This window comes from Arvicola amphibius, chromosome 3 (genome assembly GCF_903992535.2).
Source record: "Arvicola amphibius chromosome 3, mArvAmp1.2, whole genome shotgun sequence".
NCBI classification, from domain to species: Eukaryota; Metazoa; Chordata; class Mammalia; order Rodentia; family Cricetidae; genus Arvicola; species Arvicola amphibius.
Genome location: NC_052049.1, coordinates 166154116 through 166176712, shown reverse-complemented (window position 1 = coordinate 166176712; position 22597 = coordinate 166154116). Strand labels below are relative to the sequence as shown.

General features: G+C 44.3%; 1 protein-coding gene across 1 annotated transcript; it reads left to right on the top strand.

Annotated features, from left to right (window-relative positions):
* Positions 1-21389: 21389 nt before the first annotated feature.
* On the top strand, positions 21390-22112 carry Sox14 (SRY-box transcription factor 14). Its single transcript, XM_038324521.1, has one exon. It carries the CDS (start codon positions 21390-21392, stop codon positions 22110-22112), a length of 723 nt encoding a protein of 240 aa, XP_038180449.1.
* The last annotated feature ends 485 nt before the right edge of the window (positions 22113-22597 follow it).

Sequence of the window (22597 nt, the reverse complement as noted above, 5' to 3'; positions counted from 1 at the left end):
ATGCCCAAGCGAACTTACAATGACTTAGATTATATTCTAGACTCATCCAAGCAATCCACACCCAGATATCCAGTCTACTCTCTAGATGTTCTGATTCCCATCGCCTCCTCACAACACTTCCTGGGGACAATCCAACTTCCCACTTAAGATAAATGATGCTCCTTGAGGTTTGGAAGTTAAGTTCAACACCTACAAGTAGGCTTCCTTTGTTCTTCCTAAATGATCAACCATTAGAGACCACACCCCAGGACTCTCCATCCTGAGCTGCAGATGACACAAACTCTACAATACAAACACTTACTCCTCAGTCAGACTGAGTCGCATTTCTATAAGGGGCTCTACAACCTCCAGTGTAGTGACGCAGGCCAGGCTCCTCAGTGATCACTCTGCCACATGGTCTACTGTCTCCGTTGCCTTTCTGCTGCTGTGATAAGACAATAGCACCAGAAGCAGCTTACAGAACAAACTTTACTTTGTTTCATGGTTCTGGTGGGAAATTGACATGGTTCCAGGGGGAGCATAACAGCAGATGGCTGGAGCAGGGAACTAAGAGATCACGTTGTCATCCACAAGCAGGAAACAGGAAATAATGAACTAAAAATGAGGAGGACCTATAAACTCTCAAATCCCACCCCCATTGATGTACTTCCTCCAGCAAGGCTAAACCCCCTAAAAGCCCCGTAACTCTTCAAACACTGCCAGGATCTGGGACCTCGTGTTGAAATATGTAAGCCTATGGGAAGCAGTTCTTATTTAGAATGCCACATCTACTTTCCAGCTCCAATCAGGATAGAGCTCTCAGTAAAGCCCAGACAGACCTAGAATCCATGGTCCTCCACTGCCACCAATAAAAGGATCCCTCTATCACCCCCTATCTCCAGCACTAACCCATGCAGTCACTAATCTCTTCTCTATCTCAATAGATTTTCCTGTTCTGAACATTTCATATCAATGGAATCATAGGATGTCCTTTGTGCCAACTTTCTTTTACTTAGTATTGTGCCTTCAAGGTTCATCCATATGAAAGAGGTCATTAGAACCCTATTCTGTATTATTGATGAAAAGGGATTATTTTCAGATTGGGGCTCTTGAAAGTAATGCTACATGCATGTCTTTATGTGGGCATATGATAGGTTGAATTATTGTTCCCACCTCTATTTTCTTGTACTAAATTAGTGTTATACAGTCTTTGCATATGACCTTCTTCTGTGGGAAGACCATACACCCTGGTACATCAGAGTTGGGTTTGCTCATATATATTGGTTAAGCAAATGGGTTATCATCAGAAATGATGATAGGATGTTTTGGAGATGAAGTTTTGAGTGACATCACAGGTTTTCCCAAGATAGTCAAGTCATCTTTTTTGACTTCATCTATTTTAATCCCTCATGCCTCTACCAAACTATGTTTAAAAGCTTGATTTATTCACTGATAAATTTCTCTGAGTACGACTATACTTTGATTTTGTGTGTGTGTGTGTGTGTTCATAGTTCTTGAATATTTTTGAGTGTTTCAGCTTTCATCCATCCTTCTCCTTTAAGATGACATTTCCTTTTCAAAGACTATACCCATAACGTTCTGTGACCCTGTATATAAGTTATTTCAACAACAGAAAAAGAAAACTCTCCACTCTATAAAGGCTGCCTTTCCACTACTTGTTTGAGATTTCTAAAGTCTCAAAATAAATCTTGAGGTAAGTTTAGCTTTACAAAAACTGAGTAAGTAGTGAGGGTATTATAAATTATCTTTGCCCTCTTAAGAATAAAGTAATATTTATGTTAAGATTTGAAAGAGATGAGAAGACAACAAAATATGGCAAGATGTACTTTTTTAACTCAGAAGAAAAAATCATAGTGGCAAATGACTTATCTGATTTTTAAGAAAATCTTTACTACTCATTTCCACTAATGTATCCTCAACTTGTGTTATTCTATCCAATAAAAATATATTTATTGATATAATACTATGGGTTAGAAATTATTAAAGAACTTTGCCCATAAATTGAGATTCAAAAGCTGTCTGGTGAATTAGTCTGAGTTGCTTAAGGAGCAGTGATGATGGTATGGTTTTTGGAACTTACAACCCGGAATAGAAAACAAGAATGAAAATTTTAATTAATAAATTAATAATTATATTATTAACAAATTGCTTTGGTGATTTATTAAAATTAATGAATGCATTATTGATTATTTATTGGTGACTTCATAAATAAGCTTACTATTTATTGAGAATGCATTTACAGTTCAGTTGTTCTTACTTTAAAGACAAGAAATATGGAAAATCAAAGCACTTAGGAATACACTGGGTGAAATAGCATTAAATCCAATTAGTTATGGTTTGATGAAGCAGAAATTTTTTTTTTTTTGGTTTTTCGAGACAGGGTTTCTCTGCAGCTTTAGAGCCTGTCCTGGAACTAGCTCTTGTAGACCAGGCTGGTGGTCTCGAACTCACAGAGATCAGCCATTTTTTTATGTAAGAAAATATATAGATTTCCAGAAACAAAATAATAGACAATTTCATATTCTACATTTCTGTGGTTCTTTTTGGTCTTTCTTCCTTGTAGCTTCAGTTATAACATGTATGTGTGTATGTGTGTGTGTGTGAGAGAGAGAGAGAGAGAGAAAGAGAGAGAGAGTGTGTTCTGTATAACAGATATATAAGTAGGCAGGTAAATAGATAGTTATAGATGTATTCTGTATACATTCAAGACAAAAAGAAAAAATATCATTGCTAGCCATTTTTGTGCCTTTTACTAGAAAAAAAGAAATTCCTCATCCACTCAATGCTTTAATTTCATTAAATCATTTAGATTCATTATCTCAACCACTTCTTTTAAACATTCTTTTCATGATAACATATGGTAGCAAAATTTTGAACTTTGATAGATATGAACATTTATATACAGCATGCACAACTGAAGTTTAATGGATGTAAGCATTTATATACAGCATCCACAGCTGAGGTATAGTGGGCTGGGTATAAAATAAATTCAACATTATTTTTAACTAAGGTTTTACATATCCAAAGTCTTTCTGGAGTCAGTGTTGTTATATGTAAGTCTGGTGCAATCCAGATATTGCTCCACTATAATTAGTCTGCCTGTTTTAATTGTTACACTTTAAATTTCTTGTTTTACTACATGGTCTGAAGTGTCATTAAAATATGTCAGAGTTTGTGTTCACTTTTATTTACCTTCTTCTGAATTTGGTGGGTTCTATAAATCTGAAAGCCTCTAACCTTTACAGGGTTTTAGAAGTTTTTGTTTAATTTTACAAGGATTGTCTCTTCTACATCTCCAGTTTCTGTTTCTGGAATTCATAAGAATATTTGAAGCTCTTTTTCTATCTCTCATTACTCTTTTCATCTTTATTAAAAAGCAGAATTGAAATGTTCTTGGCTAAGAAAATCAAACATATGCAGATTGTCAGTGAAAAATGCACTATGGTATCTTCTAAAATAAAAATACATGTGTTTGTAGAAAGTTGAGATTGTTTTTAAGTCTTTTCTTGATGTTTGGATAAAACTATGTTCTGGAACAGATTGGAATACTCTTCAGGAAGATAGCTCAGGTTGCTCATGACTTTTCCACAGAATCTGGTGGCCTCACTCACGCAACGCATGTGGGGTGCTCATCTGTTCTTGGTGGCCACTGCTGTGCTGTTGATACTCCACTTCCCACACCATTCCTCCTTGTTAGCTGCTTTTCTCTTTGAGTAATATCCTGAAAGAATTGCTAAACTTAACTGCTCAGCGCACTGATTCACTTTCTAATTAGTACAGTGTACTAATCACAGCACACATGTTCTTTATTTCAATAGCTATGCTCCAATGTGACTGTCAACTGATGTTTGCTGTCAGTCAAAAGCTTAGCAGGGACCCTGTTCCTTTCCATGTTGTCTGAAGTTATTAGGGTGATTTGCAGTAGGGAGTAGTTTTAGTTCCAAAAACAACTATCACAAAGATACACATGGAAATCATGCAGCTTTGATGACTTAGCCTTGAAAATATGCATTTGTTTATGCTGCAGAACATTTGTTTAATTATGTAAAGATGTGTTGTAATCTTTTATGTTGTATTTGTTTAACTCTGTGAAGCTGTGACTCTTTGCCTGCCTAAAACAGCTGACTGGTCTAACAAAGAGCTGAATGACCAGTAGTTAAGCAGGAGAGAGAAAAAGGTGGGGCTGGCAAGTAGAAAAAGTAAATGAGAGAGGAAGAGATGAAAAAGAAATGGAGAGGGGCCAGCTACCCAGCCACACAGCCAGCCTCAGAGTAAGAATTATGCAAGGTAAAAAGGCCCAGAGGCAAAAGGTAGGTGCAATAATTTAAGAAAAACTGGCTAGAAACAAGCCAAGCTAAGAAAAGTCTCTATGTATTTATTTGGGAGCGGGGTGGCAGGCCCCCAAAAAGCAAAGAGCAAAAAACAACCAACTACATGCCATAGAAACAAACCCAAGGGTGGGACTAGAGATGCAACCTCTTAGTGAGAAAAATATCAAAAGGATGCCATAAAGGGGAATGTGAAATAGGGAATGTATTCAAGACCACTTAATAAAATACAGTCTGTCCCATTCTATCCCTCTTTTGATGGTGGTGCTCCTAAGACTCCTGGCTACTTTAGCGAGCCACCCACACATGCTGTCCCTCCCAACGGGGCAGTCTCATGATAGGGATTCTCCAAAAGCTCAGAGCAGCCTATGCAGCAGCATAGAGACCTCTGGTTACTGCTCTGGCTCCTATTCTGTTTTTTTGTTGTTGTTTGTTTTGTTTTGTTTTTGTTTTGTTTTGTGGGGGGTTTTTGCCTTTAGAAGGTTTTCCATTTCCAGTAAATACACAGTACTCTGTGTTGTTTTAAAGCTTGGCCATGTATTTCTTTTTATTATTGTTGTGGTGGCTGGCATATGATTGGAAGGTTTTAGTGTTTCCTCAACCCATCGTGCTGAGCACAGTCCCCTCAGGCTTGAACTTTTACTGTCCACATTTTGCAGTTAAAGAATCCGAGGCTTAGAAAGGCGAAGCTACCTCCTAAAGCTTGGGGAATTGAAACCAGCTGACTCCAAAGTTACCGCGCCCTGCTCTCGCACTCCTCATGGTTCTTGCCCGTGTCCCAAATATTACTAGAGATAAATGAGACAGATTTCATCAGCCATACATATAAATCAACTCCATTCCCTTGTAATCAAATCTCCTATATGAAGAATTTCAGTATCATCAATAGATATGGCTTATGAAACTTTTGATATCTTGAATCTAGCAGCTTCTTATCCTATCATTTCAAAAGATATATGTCACCATTTTAGATAGAGAATTACTTACAAGGAAAAATACGATTTTATAACTTGTAACTGGTACTTAATAGGCAGAAGAATTATAGATAACTTTCAAATAATATTGTATAATAACCTAAAATTGCGTGCTTAAAAGAGCAACAGTTAGCTTTGTAAGCTTCTCTTTCAGCAAGTTTTCTGAATAGTTTTCAAAATACATCATTCTTGGGAGTCGGAAATCTTCCTTTTAGTTGGTGTGCACAGGCAGACTCAGGGAGCTGGGCCATCACACCTACCCTGAAATAGGAAGCCTGGCTTGATAGTTGTTCTTGATGGATTAGTGGCTTGGCTACAGTGTGCTGGCTTAATGAAAAATTATATTTCAAATTTGCATAGAGACTCCTCATTGGACTGTCATGTTCTCCACTGCTGTGTCCTCCACATCATATTTCTTCTCCCTTCTTCTCTCTGGATTTCAGTATCTTACAACTGAACATGAAATTCTTGATCGTGCTGTCAGTGTGCTCCAGGGCAGCATTTCCTAATGCGGCACAGTACAACTGCAGAAAAATACTATATGAAAAAAATACATGAAAATAGCTTTTTGGAAAAAAAAAAGTGGGGCAATAACATAAAAACTTTAACCTATTTATATTGCCAAGAACTGATGGAAATCTTACATTATATTTTAATTTGTACTCTTTTATAGACAAATAAAATTATATGTATTTACAAATAATGAAAAAAGAGAACATGGATTTAGAAGAGAGCATGGAGGGATATATGGGAGGATTTGGAGAGAGGAAAGGGAAGGAAGAAATGATGTAATCATAATCTTAAAAATAAAAAAATTTACATGTATTTATAACAGACATGTTTGGAAATATGTATACTTTGTAGAAGAGAGAAATTAAGTTCATGAACATAAGCATCTCTTCACAGCTGTCATTTTGGGTTATAAGATGTGTAAACCTGATAACAACTGTGCCAGTTCTCAAGAACATACTAGATTGTTATTAGGGTGCCGAGGTTGCAGTCAGCTGGCAGAGCACTTATACAGCTTACGGGGAGCTCTGGGTCTGATCCCAGGACCTCCCAGTCCACAATTAAAAGGAAAGGGTTTTCCCCGCCCATAATGTCCCAAGTAAATGTGAAATGAGCACACAGAATATTAAGAATTGAAGATAAGAGAAAGACTCAAACAAGTGTGTGTCACATGCCTGTAATTCTCACACTTGGGAGGTGAAGGTAGATCAAAAGTTCAAGGTCATCGTCAGCTACATAATGAGTTTGAGACCAGCTCTCACAAAATGTTTCTAGTATTAGGTACATATATTCACTGTGTCATTCAGTGGATCTGCTGAGCTTATTTCCACCTAACTGAAAATGTGTATCCTTTGACTAACATCACTCCGACCTCCCCCAACCTCACAAGCTGTAGCTCTACTCTATTACTGGGAGTTCAAATTTTGTTTGAGATTTCATATAGAAGTGTGATCATGTTGAGTTTATATCTCTATCTAATTATATCTAAAATGTCTCCCTGTGTTTATCCATGTTGTTGTAAATGATTATGGGATTTCTTTCTTTTTTTGTGTCTGGCAGGGGTGATCGTGTGCATGAAGACAAGCTTGGTGTTCCCCTCAACTATCTTTCCCCTTTTAGACAGGATCTTTCGTTGTCCTAGAACTCACCAAATTAAGCTAGACTGGCAGTCACAGAGATCTTCCAGCCTCTGCCATCTCTCCAGCACTATGACTACAACCACCACACCACAGTTTTATTTACTTATCCATTGGCAAATATATAAATTTATGTCTCGTCTTTTGTAAATACTACATTACCCATGAAAGTGCAGACACCTCTTCAAATGTACTGATTTTACCTCTTTTGTGTTCATGCTCAGAATGGGGATTACTGGATCCTATGTTAGTTCTATTTATTAGTTTTTAAATTTCTTTATTTTTAAAATGTTGATTGTTTATATTTATCGTACAAAAGGACATTTTATATAAATATGTGTTATTTGTTTAAATTTTTTAGGAACCTCCATATTTTTTCCTACAATGTACTAACATAACCCCTCAGTGGTGCACAAGGGATCCCTTTTATCTGCACCCTTGCTGATGGTTATCTTTTACTTTTTAAATAATCATCCTAATGGATATGATCTGATATCTCACTGTGATTTCAATTTGAACTTCTCTGAAGATTTATACTTTAAATTTTAAATATGAAAGACTCACCATATATTCTTTTCTTCGTCACTTCCCCACAGAGAAAAGCCTGGCTGGTATTCAGGAACTACTGCTCTAAGTGACATGAGGGCTTCCTTGTCTTCCCTTGTTCCTGTCTTAGTAATTTAAGCATCATCTGTCACCAGCATATCACTGTCCCTTTTCCTCCAGGTCCATGTTCCTGTGGTGACCTCCTGGAGAGTGCATCTTCTGAGTCTTCTTTAGTGACCTACTGCAGGACAGCTTTGTTCCCTTCCCCAGACAGCTCTGTAGCTTCCCACCATTATTCTTGTGCCCTCGAACCATATGGAAACAAGTTGGTCCTCAATGACTACATAGATTTCCACCTCCTTAGAATTCAGTAACTCAGACTGGAAAGATAGCTCAGTAGAAAGTGCATCTACTGCTGTTCCAAAGGACCTGTGTTCAATTCCCAGCACCCACATCAGTAAGTGCTAGGAGAAATATGGCACTGTCTGCTTGCCCCACCCAGCCCAGCATGGCAGAGCTCTTCACTGCCTCTGAGAGACATGTACATTGCCCCATTTTCAGGTATGCAGCAGGACTATACCAGCATTTCAAAATGGCAACTTTTTTTCCTGCTACCACTGAGTCAGGAAAACCTCTCTTAAAGGAGCTGCAGCATGCTTCCAGCAAGGAAAGCCCATTCGGGAAAATAAATGCGACTAAACTTTTTTCTAGTGTCTAGAATTCCTTTTAAGCTTTCTCAGATTTTATGGGAATTTAGTACATCATACGTTAGTATGCAAATTTGTTGTTAGAGGGAGGGCCGCTTGTTGGTTCCTGGCTGCTTATCCCCAAAATAATCACACAGAAACTATATTAATTAAATCACTGCTTGGCCCATTAGCTCTAGCTTCTTATTGGCTAACTCATACATATTAATTTAACCCATTTCTATTAATCTGTATATCATGACATGGTTGTGGCTCACCAGCTAAAGTTCTGGTGTCTGTCTCCAGTGGGGCTGTACGGCTTCTCTCTGACTCTGACTCCTTCTTCCCAGCATTTAGTTTAGTTTTCCCTGCCTAGCTCTGTTTCCCTATAGCTCTGCTTTAGTTCCTCTGTTAACCAATGATATTCACAGCATACAGAGGGGAATCCCACATCATCCTCTAAATCAGCATGAACAAAACTCACATGAACTCTCAGAGACTGAGGCAGCATGCACAAGGCCTGCCCAGGTCTGCAGCAGGTCCTCTGCAGATGTGTTATGGCTTCGGGTTTAATGTTTTTATGGGATTCCTGAGTGGAGAACTAGTGGATCTCTGATTCTTGTGACTTCCATCCTTTCCCTCTGTTTGTCTTATCCAATTCCAATGCAATCGATTTTCTTTTCAATTATTATAGTTATCATGTTATATTTTATTATTATCCCTTAGAAGCCTGCTTTTTACTTCTAATGAGAGACAAAAAGGTAGTAGATCCCAATGGAAGGGGAGGTGGGAATGAACTGGAGGAGTAGAGGAAGGGACAACCATAATCAAAATATTTTACTTGGGGAAATCTATTTTTAATAAAAGGAAATTATATATATATTTTACGCATATAACATATATACACATACATAGCTTTTATTTATGTAAGTAAGAGGGTGATTTATTTTGGCTTATTGTTTTAGAAGTTTCAGTCCGCCATGGCTGTGGGTGGGGGTATGACAGAGCTCAGTGGGTCACATTATGGTGGGGGTATGACAGAGCTCAGTGGGTCACATTATGGTGGGGGTATGACAGAGCTCAGTGGGTCACATTATGGTGGGCCAGGAAGCAGAGAGCAAAAGAATGCCAGCACTCAGCTGACTTTTATCCTCTTCCCATTTCGTTGATTCTGAGCCCCTAGGCCCACGGGATGATGCCACAGACACTAAGAGTATGTCTTTCCTCCTGGTCAGTCCTCTCTGGAGACGCTCACAGATATACCCAGAGTTGTGCTCCAGGTCTTGAGTGTTCTTATAAATATATTGAAATTGTGAGCTCCAGGAAGAAAGTTTCCAAGATGGTTTTCAGAGAGTGCTGGATGCCCCTTTAGCAGCCTATCTTCACCCATAGCTACAAAATACTTGGAGCATTGCATATCTACCTAAACAAAGACTGAAATCTCCACCCTCCTTTTCAGCCTGAGTGGGATGGGACTCGGGTCTGGACAAGGGAATGTCCAGTTAAGTATGTATCGCCCCAGGGCAGGTGTTAGAAGTCTCTGGGAAGAAAGAAAGGCAACAAGGACAGCAATTCTTTATCTTGCATTGTTCTTTGTTCCAAGCCAAGTGTGTCGCTTGGATGTTGTTTCCTTTTTACCTTCATATGTCAACCTCTGGGAAAGGCATCGTGTTCTCTGTGTTATGACCTAGGAAACTAATATTGACTCTTCATAGCAAGACTATTCCCCCGAGTGACTGTCCCTGCATTTCATGGCATTGTCCCCTCCTGGCCTTGTGCAGGTGTCCTGAGGTCCTTTTCTATTTCCTAGTCAATTGGTTGTAATAGTTGTTCGCTTTGGGCAACAACAAAAACCAAGTGCCTAAAAGCAAAAGATCCTTGATTGGATGGCCTTTTTGTCCAGAGGGGTTTTTCTGTCACCTGAGTCAAGGTTATAGCTGAGGAAGAAAAGAGAGGAGGATGTGGGACAAATAAGACACTTGAGAAGATAGTGAAATTCAGTTACATTACAGGGAAAATTGTTGGACAACCAATCTCCACAACCAGGTACTAGGAGCAAATTAAAACATGCCAGGTCTCTTTCTGGCCCACCATCTACCCAACTGGCCTATAATCTATCTACCAAAAGAAAATACAAGCTAACATCCCATGCTTAGAGAAGGACATCCCCACGTGGAGCATGATCTAAGACAGCCATACTCTCTGTTTTAGATGCCTGAGTTTCTTAAGCACACACCAAGCAAAAGTGGGGGGGGGGGGGGAAAGCAAGCAGCAGGGAGACAGAGGCAGCAGATCAACAGCAAAACATGGTCAGATCAGGCAGTTACAACCTCAGCAGGCTGGAGAAGCCCTGCTGAGAGCAGCAGGCTGGTTCTCCTGACTGTGAGATTCCCAGTGAGATTCTCGGGCTTTCTCCATGGATGAGCTTCCCGCTTTTCTTTATGACTGCAGGTATTTACTACATGAAACAATAGTGGCCTGTGGTGAAGATGGTTTATCTTTTATCTTTTCTTAAGGGCACAATGTTTTTAATACCTTTACCTGTTTGTGGTTTTCCTTTCTCACAGAGTGAGTTAAGGGGCATTTTAAATACACATGTTGGAGTCGGGAAGCCGACGTCCTCAGAGTCCACTTTCAACATGCTTAAACAGTGTATGATGATCATAGATATTACAGGGGTGGGGAGTCAGGTTTATAGAAGTAAAAGTCCCTCTTCTAGCCAAATGGGCACTGGCAAAAACTAGTTGGGCATTGCTCTATGAACTGGACAAGCAATGGACATCTTGTCCAGGATAAAAACAACATTAGCATAGTGAGCAATGCATGGTAGAGTGCTGAGTCTGGTTTTTAAATAGATATCCGGCCATCGTACAGACTGGCTAGAAACAATGCACAGATATCACGTGATAAGAGTCTTAGATAAGAAAGCAGCAAGGAGCACAGGTAAGTAGTAATTAAACATGACTATGGCTTATGCTTGGCAACATATGGGCAGATGAAAATGTAAGGATGACTATGTCACTACAGGTTGGCACAGAGAAGGAAAAGGCGTGGAGATCCAGTGTGGAAGCAAAGCAACTTGTGCCTCAGTTAGAAGGAAATGAAAGGCAGCATTCAGTCACCCGTGTGGAAATACCCACTACACACAGAAGCAAGACTGCGGTTTGAGACAGAGTTCAGAGCAGAAGACAAGTCTCCAGTGGAAGACGCCCATGGAGTTAGCAGTCTCGAATCCCTGAGGAGCATTCAGTGGAAAGTAGTGTGAATTGGAGGGAAAGCAGAGAGCTTGCAGCTCCTAAGACCCAATTGCCTTTGCCAGTTCACGACAGGAGAGGATGGGTGCGGGACACTGGGGCTGGAGGTACCGGGAAGGCAGCAACGGCAAAGGCCTTCCATGTGAGATACCGGGAGCTGTGCTGCTCTCCCAAGATCATCACAGAGACAAGATCAGCTCCCGAAATACAAATTCCAAGTCATAATTTGTAAAGAGAAGGGGGCCACAAGAGGAGGCCTGCAGAGCCAGCTCAGTCAGCTTTTGCCCCAAACAGGAGAAACCAGTACTCATCTGGAGGACAAGCTCTCCATGGGTGATATGTTAAGATATAAGGAGCCCACAGCATAGAGCAAAATAAAGGAATGGCATTGACACCGTCATAGACAACACGGGGCAGGGGCGGGATGGGGGGGTGACATCTCTTTCACTTTGACTAAGAGAGAAAGAAAAGATGACGGTGGGGGGAATTGACCAAGTTTGGGTGTAAAAATGTGCAAGGAGCTGGGCCATGGTTGTGCACGCCTTTAATCCCAGCACTTGGTAGGCAGAGACAGGTTAGATCTCTGTGAGTTCGAGGCCAACCTGTTCCAGGACAGTTAGGGCTGTACACAGAGAACCCCTGTCTCAAAACAAACAAACAAACAAAAAGGGTGTGAAGGAGATCTCCTTGTGGGCTGGCTGGATTCTAAAGGATGCTCCTTGCAGCCACACTGGAGGGTGTGCGGTCAGAACAACAATAACGGAAAGACTGCAAAGCGGCCATAGGGAACCTGCAGGACTGCCAACAGCAGTATGATTTTAAAACTTGGTCCTGGAGCCCCAGGAAAGGAGTGGGAGGTACAAGCCGCAGCCTTACTGGAGGCAGCATGTTTCCCTAGCAGATGCAGAGGAAGAGCAGCACCAGTGATGCCTGTCCCAGCACCCTTATGGGAAGGAGCTAAGCACAGACCGCTTCTATTCCTTCTGGTTTGCTGCTATACAGTAAGCAGATGCCAACCCAATAAACTTCTCAGTAAAAATAATCACAATTTTACCATGTTCAAATATGTGAAGATACAGTGTGGCCGAGCAGAAAATCCATAAAAAGAAGACCCAGGTGTGCATACCAAAAGGGCTCCTACTTTTGCATGTGCAGCCAAAGCCATTATGTACAACTCAGCTAAGTCCAATGCCGGGCAGAAAACCTTGGTCAGTGAAGACAGGATGTTTGCTTCATTATCACAGGCTTCGGCCACACCAATGAAAACCGCCCGGCAAGTTCTTAAGTGGGGTGTGGAAAACGACTGCTCTCACACAAAAGGGAATTTCAAAGATGGGTTCCATAACTAATTAATTCAGTGACTCTATGAAACCATTTCCCTCCCTCACTTCATTGACATGATCTCACACAGGGGTAGAGGGGTGGTGGCATGCTGACAAGAGCACCCCAAAATGGAATGACTTCATGTAATCCTCTTGGACACCTCTGCTACATGGAGAAACTCCTTCTGCAAACCCCAGCTCTGGGTAGAGTTCTCGTTGGCCAGATTGGATGGCTTGCATGCTTTCAAATTAATGACTGGCATTAGTTTCATCCAACAACTCCAGGAAGTGAGAAAAAAATATCAGTACAAACAAGAAGAAACTAGAATAGAGACCACTCAACTGCGCAACCAGCACTGTGAGTCCCAGGCTTCATGTTAGTAAGTTGGAGAATCTTAATGAAGGATGAGTCCTATGCCATACACTGGACCCACAAAAGAACTGCTAGGGATTTGACCTGCTTACTCAACTCAAAACCATCTTTCCACGTAAAGTAAGGCTGACCTCCTTTTAGACTCCTTTAGACGAGTATTTCGGTCTTACAATATGATAGAGCAGGCTTAAGTACACAGGCTTAAGTTGCAATCCTGGCCCAGAGGCATAAAAGACTGAGCCATCCCAGGGTGACTTCTTGCTAACAGTAGCTTGTGTCTGCTATGAAAACTCATTTTAAAAAGAAAAAACTTCCCAGTGTAAGGATGATGAAGTGTAAGGGTCGGGATTACCACACGCATTCTATTCCTTCGAATATGAACAGACTGGCCTGATTTATAGTCCAGGCTAATCACTACTAAATTTATCCTACAGATTTCATTTTTTAATATAGGTGAATGTAAGAAGAAATCCACTCTACTATCCTAAGCACAAACCTAAAAATAGTTGTAGCCAAAAATTGCTGAAACTTGTAGCTGGTTAAAGCTAAAAGAGCTGCCAAAATAATCATCAGCAGGCAAGACCCCTCTTTATGGGAAAAAACTTAAGAATTTGGGAGTATTTACTAAAGTAAATATTGTATCAACGATAATTGTTACTCGGGATAAGTAAGAACAGTTACAATGTACAAATTCATTTCATTTTCTTCCCATTGCCATTTGATTATATAAGTCTTTGTGGATGTCATTGATCTCATTCAGTTTTGCTCCTCATATCCAAAAACGCTATTTTGGTTGCATATCTGGCGTATTGTCCTTCATGCTGACATCCAGAGCCATGGTGCTCTGGTTTATCTCACCATGAACCGTTTTCAATTGCTGTGTCTTTCCCCCCAATCCTTACAGTTCCCAATGCGTCTGCATTCCCTCCTGAAATGTGTCCTCGCCTCCTTTAGTCTAGATGATCTTTCTCTGTTTTCATGAAGAAAGAGGGTTTGGCCCCTGCTGAAGGTAGCAGACCTTCTGTGAGGGTCTCTCCCCTGCTTCCTGTCCAGCTTGGGTACCACCCATCCTCACATGGGGTTATACACAGCACAGTCAGAACAGCAGAGGGATAACAGCTGATGCAATCCCACCCACTGCTCTGTTGATTTGTGACTTTGGGCATGGTCTCTCTCCCCTTTTTCCTTATCTTCAGACAGAGAAAACTGGAAGCTCTTCCTTTCTAGGCTTGTTCCAGATTAAAGTATGCACAGTGTCTACAGCATGCTGCTGGAACACAGAGCACAGGGAGAGTTGGACCTGTAACTGGTACTTTCTATGGTGTCTGCTCTCCGATTTCTGTCACAAATTATTCTCAAATTTTAGTCTTGCCTCACTAATCCAGTTTAAATCCCTGCGGACAAGACCAGTAAGGACAGATCCCTCCCTTCCCATTCCAGCTCCTCCATCAGTTTCTCCTGGCAGGCCTTTGCCAGACAGCTTTCCTGGTTTGGAAGGGGGATCCTGGAATATATTCCTCTTGAGAATAAGGAAAGAACTAAATACCTAAGTTTGGCTGTCTGTGTGTCTGTCTAGCATCTAACGCTCATCTACCTATTTCTATCTCTTATTCTTTCTCCACCTCTTTCTCTTTCTCCCAATCTCTCTTTATGATGCCAATACTGTGCTATGGTTTCGCTACAAGACCCTCTGCAGATGCCAGCATCTTGATGTTGGACTTCCCAGCCTCCAGAACTGTGAGAAACAGAGTGTGATGAGTTATAAGTTTCCCAGCCTCTAGTATTCGGTTACAACCATGCCTGACGGGCAAAGACACTGGCCTTATAGGAAACTGTGCAGGACACTATGGGGAGAAGCAGCCAGGGATAGAAAGCAGAAAAAGGAAAATCGTCAGAAAACAATACAATGCCCCGGTGAGAATACCTGAAAGGTATAACGACAAGCATTTGTTAGTTCAGCAACACACACCACACAAGAACTACTCAAAGAGGGTGGGAGAGAGGGAGAGGATGAAGGGGAGGGAGTGAGGGCACTAAGCTGTTTCCTGCACAGTTTTTCTAAGGGCTGCTTCTGGTGGCATCAGGAAGAGGCAAACATCAGCAAGTGACCCAGAGATGAAGAGCTGCTGCCTACAAAGCTCCTACCACTCCCTTCTCCAGGTGAGGTACGTGGTAGGCAGCACCCAGGAGGCCCACGGTTGTCCTTCCTTGTGATACTAATACACCTGAGTTGTCCTTTCCACATCGTTCCAGCATCTTGTAGCATTAACACCCGGAGCTGTCCCCTCCCACAGTGTACTCAGCTCCTGTCTGAGTTACTCAGCGTCACCATGTAATGAGCCATCTTTAAGGACAGGCCCATATGGAGGAAAAGCCTCTTGTCAACAGCCAGTCACATGAATGAGCTTAGAAGTTGACACTCCAGGTCATTCAAATCCAGGCATGGCTATAATTGGGTGACACTGGTTATTTCTTCATAAGAGACCAAGTCAGAATTCCCCAGCTAAGTGGCCCCTGAACTCCTCACCCTCATACACCACACGAAGTAACAAATTGCTGTTACTTAAAAATCATCAAAATTTGGAGTGATTGCCACGTAGCAATACATAATGAATTTAGGAATGAACGGTTACCAGTGTGGTAACTTCTTTCTTTTACCCCCATTTTGTAGATTTGAAAGGTAAGACCAAAGAGCTTAGCAATTTGCCTAGAGTCTCTCGGTAACCTTGGCAACCTTAGGACTTGAACGTCATCTTCTTTGCAGTCTTTCTGCTTAGTCATCAGTTCACTCGGCAAATACTTTAATGATTTTTATTAAATGAATTATTAAGCATCGTTCTTCAGAACAATTGAAAGTGAAATTAATAAAAAAAAAAGAGCAAGAACATGAAATAAATGTATTGAACACAGGACCTCTTGGAACTGCTAACTGCCCTGCTACTCCCAGCTGTTCAGGTACCAGGTAGAGGAGATCTGTTCTGATCTGTGCCTGGGGCTCGTTGCCAGGGTTGGTCTTCATCCTCTGCAGAGAGTAGTTTCTGATAAAACTGGCAAGAGAACGCACGCTCCAATGCCTTGGCCAATTGAGTTAGACAAAAGAGCCTTGAAGGATATTGCCTATTATAAAAGCTCATCAAGGGCTCCATCATGAGAAAGATGGGGGTGAGGAGCTAAGCCCCAGAGACCCCTGGGTCCAGCGACACTTATCAGAGGCATCCTATGTAGATGTTCTCTGGTCTTCTGTTCTTAGAAACAAGAAGTATGGTCCTGGGGAGATACACAGTGGGCAAAGGGCTTGCTGCATGGACACAATTTGGGTGATCCTAGCTAAGTTTCCCCCAGAAAAGATCAACTTCAAGGTCCCGAGCTCTCCTCAGGGAAGGAAAACTCTACTCACTGGGAAGTCAGAAGAGACTGCTGATACACACTGGTCGTGAATGTGTGTCTTCTGTACTTGTGAGCAGTTAGGAGGATGAGTAAAAGATTGGTCTCAAGGCAGAACGGTGGTCCACTCAAAAAGCTTCTGACCTATCTTGAAAATGAGATTGTGTCGTAAGTACAATTGCCTATACTCTCGTGGGTGATTGTGGGGGGGCTACTGTTAAATATTGGTGGCGTGTCTGATGACTTCCTAGTATACTTACAATACAACCCAAACTCTGTACGGGAACCGCAAGTCCCAGAAGCTGAGTGCTGTCCACTTCACCCGGATTCCTTATGCTCCGCTCAAGGTCATTCATTGCCCTCACTTCAGCCCCATAACCCGGGTGCCTTCAGCTGCTGTTCTCCAAGCAGTGCCATTTCCAGCCCCTCTTGGCTGGCACCATCTCTAGCCTGAGCCTTCCTTCTTCACCAAGTCAGCTTCTTCCTTGTTTTCAGGACCCTGAGAACTCAGGGTGAACTTTCCCCTCCTCCTCCTCCTCATCATCACCTATTAATTTCTTAGCCCTTAGCACTCTCAAACATTAAGTCCCAGGATAGGAGTATAGCTCAGAGTGTCTGCCACATAACAAAGGACCTGGGCTCTACGCACTGGACTGAAAAGAAAAAAAAAGTTAACTATTCAGGTGAATAACATTTTTATAGAGCATATTCTACAAGCCCAGCATTGTTCTAAGGGCTTCTCAGATAGAAATCATTGAGCTCTGATAATAACCCAGTTATTATTTAATGCATTGGTATCTGTGTTAAAAAGCTAGGAAGCCACAGGGACAGGTCACAGGAGAAATGATGCACCACTAGGCTGTGGAGCCAGGAATCACCTCCAGGGACCAGATTCTGGTTTGCTGACTTCTCTCTGTCAGGCTGCAATGATCTCCATGGGAAAAGGGCCTTTGCTGATAGATCTTGTTCACTGTTGGAGACTAGAATAATGCCTGGCATATAGTGGTTCTCAAATCCATGTTCCTTGAATGAAAACCGAGTTACTACCTCTCCTGCTGCCCTTACCCTGTGTTTTCTGAGAGGTGTGTGTAAATGCTGCACAGACCTCCTTAAAGCTGCACCCAGCCAGTCAGTCATCTTATGGACTCAGGTTGAACTACTCACTCTTATGAAGCATCCAAAAGTCTCCTTACTGAGTATGGTGGTTTAAATAAGAAATGGCCCATGCCCCCCCCCCCCCCAGACTCTGGTATTTGAGCACTTGCTCCCTAGTGATAGAACTGTAGGAGGTGAGTTGTGGAGCCTTTAGGAGCTGCAGGTTTGCCTAGGAGGAAGCTCTCCACTAGGGGAGTTGGGGGAGGGGCTTTGCCCCACTTCCATTTCTCTCTGTCTCTCTCTCTCTGTCTCTCTCTCTCTCTCTGTCTCTCTCTCTCTCTCTCTCTCTCTCTCTCTCTCCTTTCCTCCCTCCCTCTCTCCCTCCCTCCCTTCCTTCTTCCTTCCCTCCCTCCTTCCTCTCCTCTCTCTCTGAAGATGACATCTCTTAGCTTTGGGCATCATGCACAGCAATAGAAAAGTGACTAGGATGCTGGCAAGCTCTGGTGTTGAAACAAACCCTTAGGCTCAGCCCAGCTACTCAGCTCAGGTGGCAAACAGCTTGAGTCACAGGCATGGGGGGAGTCTGTCTTGGTACAAGCTTGTGTTCCCAGTCTGTTTCTAAACTATGTCCCTAGTGCCATCTTATAAACACAGGGGACCTTATAAAACTTCAAGATACCGAATGAACTGGACTGAGTACTGATGAGAAGACCATAGTCCTGGGAAAATGCCTTAGCTAATAAAATGTGAGCCCTGGGTCGGTCCTTCTAAAGACTCTGAATTTTAAAATTGAGCAAGGGTGCCAAGTATTTTCTTTTGATAAGATGAATTAAAACCTACAATTTGGCCAAAGTTCATAGTGTCAACTTGAGATCGGAACTTTAGACTTCAGGAAAGCAGAAGGCACATTTAGGTTATCTCTCCCCTCATGTCTGTCTAGCTGTGACCCAAACTGCTGGTTCTGCCCCTCCCCTCAGGGTTGGGACTCTGAATGAGCCCTCCGAGGTTTGGAGAGACTAGCAGAGCAGCAGCAGTGGGGAGCAGGCTCTGAAGATGAAGATCCCAGAACTCCTGCCCTTCCAGGTAAGGGGCCTTGAGGAAACCTAGTCCTCCTCCGGGCTGCATCCATTGTGCTGAGTTCTCTTCTGGTGGTGGATAGCTCTTGAATTGTGGATAGCTCTTGGGTTCCAACTTAGGTCTGGACTTGAGAGGATTGGAGAAGAGAACCATCTACAAGATGAGGGGAAAAAAAGAACTAAGAAGAATTGAAAGAGGCGCTCTCCAGTTCCAAACTGCTCCAGGGCAAGTAAATGGATCGGCATAGAAGCCAACTGAGAACAGAAGAAGGGTCTGAAAAGCCGCCTCAGACCCCCCATTCAGCAATTTCTAGGACACTGTATCTCATTAAGCTAAACCTCTAGGCGCGGCTGGTGAGCCCTCGCTCTGCGAACCTGGTTCTTTTTCTCGCTGCGTTGGGGAGAATTAGAATCTGTGGATCCCAGACGCCTGCCCCATAGCAGGTCAGAAGGAAACAGGAGTTGACTTCTACACTTTGAAATCCTCTTCGAAGTGGGCCAAAAAGCACTACTACACTCAGAAACTCTGGGGAGGGTGTGTGCGTGGAGAAGGCCCAGAATGAAGAGAAAGGGAGAGGAGAGACAGACTGAAGAGAAGCTGACATGAAAAGGCAGACTCCTGAGGTGAGTTCACGGTTAGGGAGGAAGGCAAAGGTTGCGCCTTTCTGGGGGACGGTGGCCTCGCGCCTGGGGCTGGGAATTTACTTCGGGAAGCAAAGGCTCCGGCTGAATCTAAGAGAACACAGACCAAGATCAGTTTTCCAGTGTGAGAATCCCTAATCTGTAAAATGGGAATAATGTCGAGCTGTTTGTTATTTCCTGTGAAGAACAGCACCAAAGCTGAGAAATGCCCCTAGCCTTTGCAATATAGGAAGTGGAAGTAAGTTCTTCCCTTCAAACACATTACATTTTTTAAGGCCTTCCCTTCCTGCCCACCCCCCCTCCCCGCGCCCCACGGGCATCTTCTGGTAGCCAACTGCGTTGTGCGCATTTCTGGCCTGTCCTCCTCCCGGGAGAGGCTGGTGCAAAAGCCAATAAGCCTGGAACACACTCAGGTCCTTCAGGACCGGTGACAATAGTTTCCATTTAATAAATATTTTCCCCAAGGGCATTTCACATCGGCCAGGCAATTATTCAAAAGAAACAGGCTCGCAGGTTGGCTCGGCGGGTTATTTCGTCCTCTTTACCCGAAGAATGCTCATCTGACTCAAGAAACGAGCCCCCATTCTCGCTGGGTAAGAAAAGGCACTCTGGGAAAAAATCGACCCTAGTTGAGAGGATACTGCCTGAGGCTCCCTTAGGCTGCAGGAGCCTAAGGGGCACCAGGAAAGTCCCCACGGCCTGCCTCCCTGCTACCTTTCCAGTCTGGACCGTTGAGGAAAGCTGGGAGTTTTAAGTCACCAAAATAATGACAAAAGTAAATAAGAATCAGAATAAATCCTACCTACCACACTTAGCCCTGGAAAGTGAAGAGTCCTAGTGTTAAGGGCCCCCAACGTGAAGAGTCCTAGTGTTAGAGGCTCGCCTATCAGGACTCGAAACTCCTGCAACTCAGGCACGAAGCATTCAAAGAGCTTTGCTCCGACCCCCAGGGGCCCAGAACTGCTCCGTGGGGGCATCCTGGGACGAGGAAGGAGTCCTCGAAAGCCGACTCGGAAGAACGATACTAAAGCACCGCGGAGGTTCTGGCGCGAAAAGTTTATTTTGCTTTTTGCCCTGAGTTTGATACATTCTTTTCCTCTCCCAAGTATCTTCGACAAGTGTGTGTTGGGGGCGAGAAGGGTAGGGGCGGCGTGCTGTCTTCTCATTTGGTGGCAAGGCTGTCCTATTTATCTACGTGAGCTCTGGACTTGCTGCCTAAGCTGACAGTTCCCTGGATCTTTGGATGGGAAACACCAGTTCTCTTTTTAACAATTGGGAATGAAAACAGGGGGCACGAAGAGTTTCAATTTTTTCTGGAGACAATGTAAAGCCCGAGTCCCCCGGTCCTGAGCTAGCCTCTCTGTTCGGCAGTCTGTCCCTCACACCTCTCCCCGCCCCCACCAGAGACGCTCCGGTTTCCACTACTCGCGAGTTGGCAGGTGCGCCCCCCCACCCCGCGCCTTCCCTGCTGCTGATTGGCGCCCAGGTTGGGGAGTCGCCGCCCCGCGCTTATGTCAGAGTGCGTGCGGTCCCGGCCCACCTCGCCTTTGAACTTCGCCGCTTTTGGCTGCAGTTCACCAGCCTCCCCGCATTCTCAGCCAGGTGCAGTGCTAGGCAAAGCAGCGCCTGGAAAGCCACGGGAGGGGGGAGCCACGGCCAGAGAAGCCAGGGGAAAGACGGGAAGGAGAGAAGGCGAAGGTGAAGAGGGAGAGAAGGAGGAGCCTCCTGCCCTCGCTAGAAAATTACCTAGCCACTTAATCCCAAGACTCTGGTACTTGGGCCCCAATCTCTGGTGCCCACAGACTCCAGGCCGAACGCCTTCTCATCCCCGCTGCCCTTCCTACCCTTCGGCCCCTTGGGGGCTACCTGGGTGCTGGGACTGGCATGATCAGTTGAAAACTTTGCAGGGTCAGCTCTTCTCTCTGACTCCCCCTCTGCGACTCCGAGACGAGGGGAGTTCAGAGTCCCAAGCTCAGGACGGACAGAAAGACAGACGGCCAACCGCGCCCAAGCTCGCCCGCAGAGCCCCTGCATTCCCCGCCCCCGCCCGCCTTGCCGGGACCATGTCCAAACCTTCAGACCACATCAAGCGGCCCATGAATGCCTTCATGGTATGGTCCCGGGGCCAGCGGCGCAAGATGGCCCAGGAAAACCCCAAGATGCACAACTCGGAGATCAGCAAACGCCTAGGCGCCGAATGGAAGCTCCTGTCCGAGGCAGAGAAGCGGCCTTACATCGACGAAGCCAAACGACTGCGCGCCCAGCACATGAAGGAGCACCCCGACTACAAGTACCGGCCAAGGCGCAAGCCTAAGAACCTACTCAAGAAAGACAGGTATGTCTTCCCCCTGCCCTACCTGGGCGACACGGACCCGCTCAAGGCAGCCGGCCTGCCCGTGGGGGCTTCCGACGGCCTTCTGAGCGCGCCCGAGAAAGCCCGGGCCTTCTTGCCGCCGGCCTCGGCGCCTTACTCCCTGCTGGACCCTGCGCAATTTAGTTCCAGTGCCATCCAGAAGATGGGAGAAGTGCCCCACACGTTGGCTACCAGCGCGCTGCCCTACGCGTCCACCCTGGGCTATCAGAACGGCGCCTTCGGCAGTCTCAGCTGCCCCAGCCAGCACACGCACACGCACCCGTCCCCCACCAACCCGGGCTATGTGGTGCCCTGTAACTGTACTGCCTGGTCTGCCTCCACCCTGCAGCCCCCTGTCGCCTACATCCTCTTCCCAGGCATGACTAAGACTGGCATAGACCCTTATTCGTCAGCCCACGCTACGGCCATGTAACCCCCAGCTTGGCCCGGACCTGAAGGGTGGTGTGGAAGCAGAGATCTGCATCCTCTTTCCCTTGCACCTAGTCTGGCCTGCAGATGTCTCTGGGTCAGGCCTGTCGCTACCCCTTGCCTATCCTAGACTCTGCCTCTCTCTTCCGGGGGTAAGGGAGGGGCCGTCCTCCTGGACCCAAGGCACAGACTTGTGCCCGAAATTTCCAAACATTAAGACAGCTACACATCTGCCCCTCTCCCGACTCTCCCAAAGCAAGTCTCCGACTGTAACCTCTTTGGACAAAAAAAGTAGGCAGTTTTGCTTTATATCCGTTCCCTCACTCTCCTCGGATAGGCTTTGGACTCGGAACTCCCAGATCCTGGTATTATATCTAGAATATGCGTATATATATTTTTCCTTTCCCACTGAAGAAAAGAGCTGGGTCTCGGTGCTGTGCCATCAGACACAGCTCGGCACCATTCGCTCTTCCTGTGTCGGGAGAGAAA

Coding starts and splice junctions, on each gene's coding strand:
- Sox14 (XM_038324521.1), top strand. CDS start 21,390: ATGTCCAAACCTTCAGACCACATCAAGCGGCCCATGAATGCCTTCATG.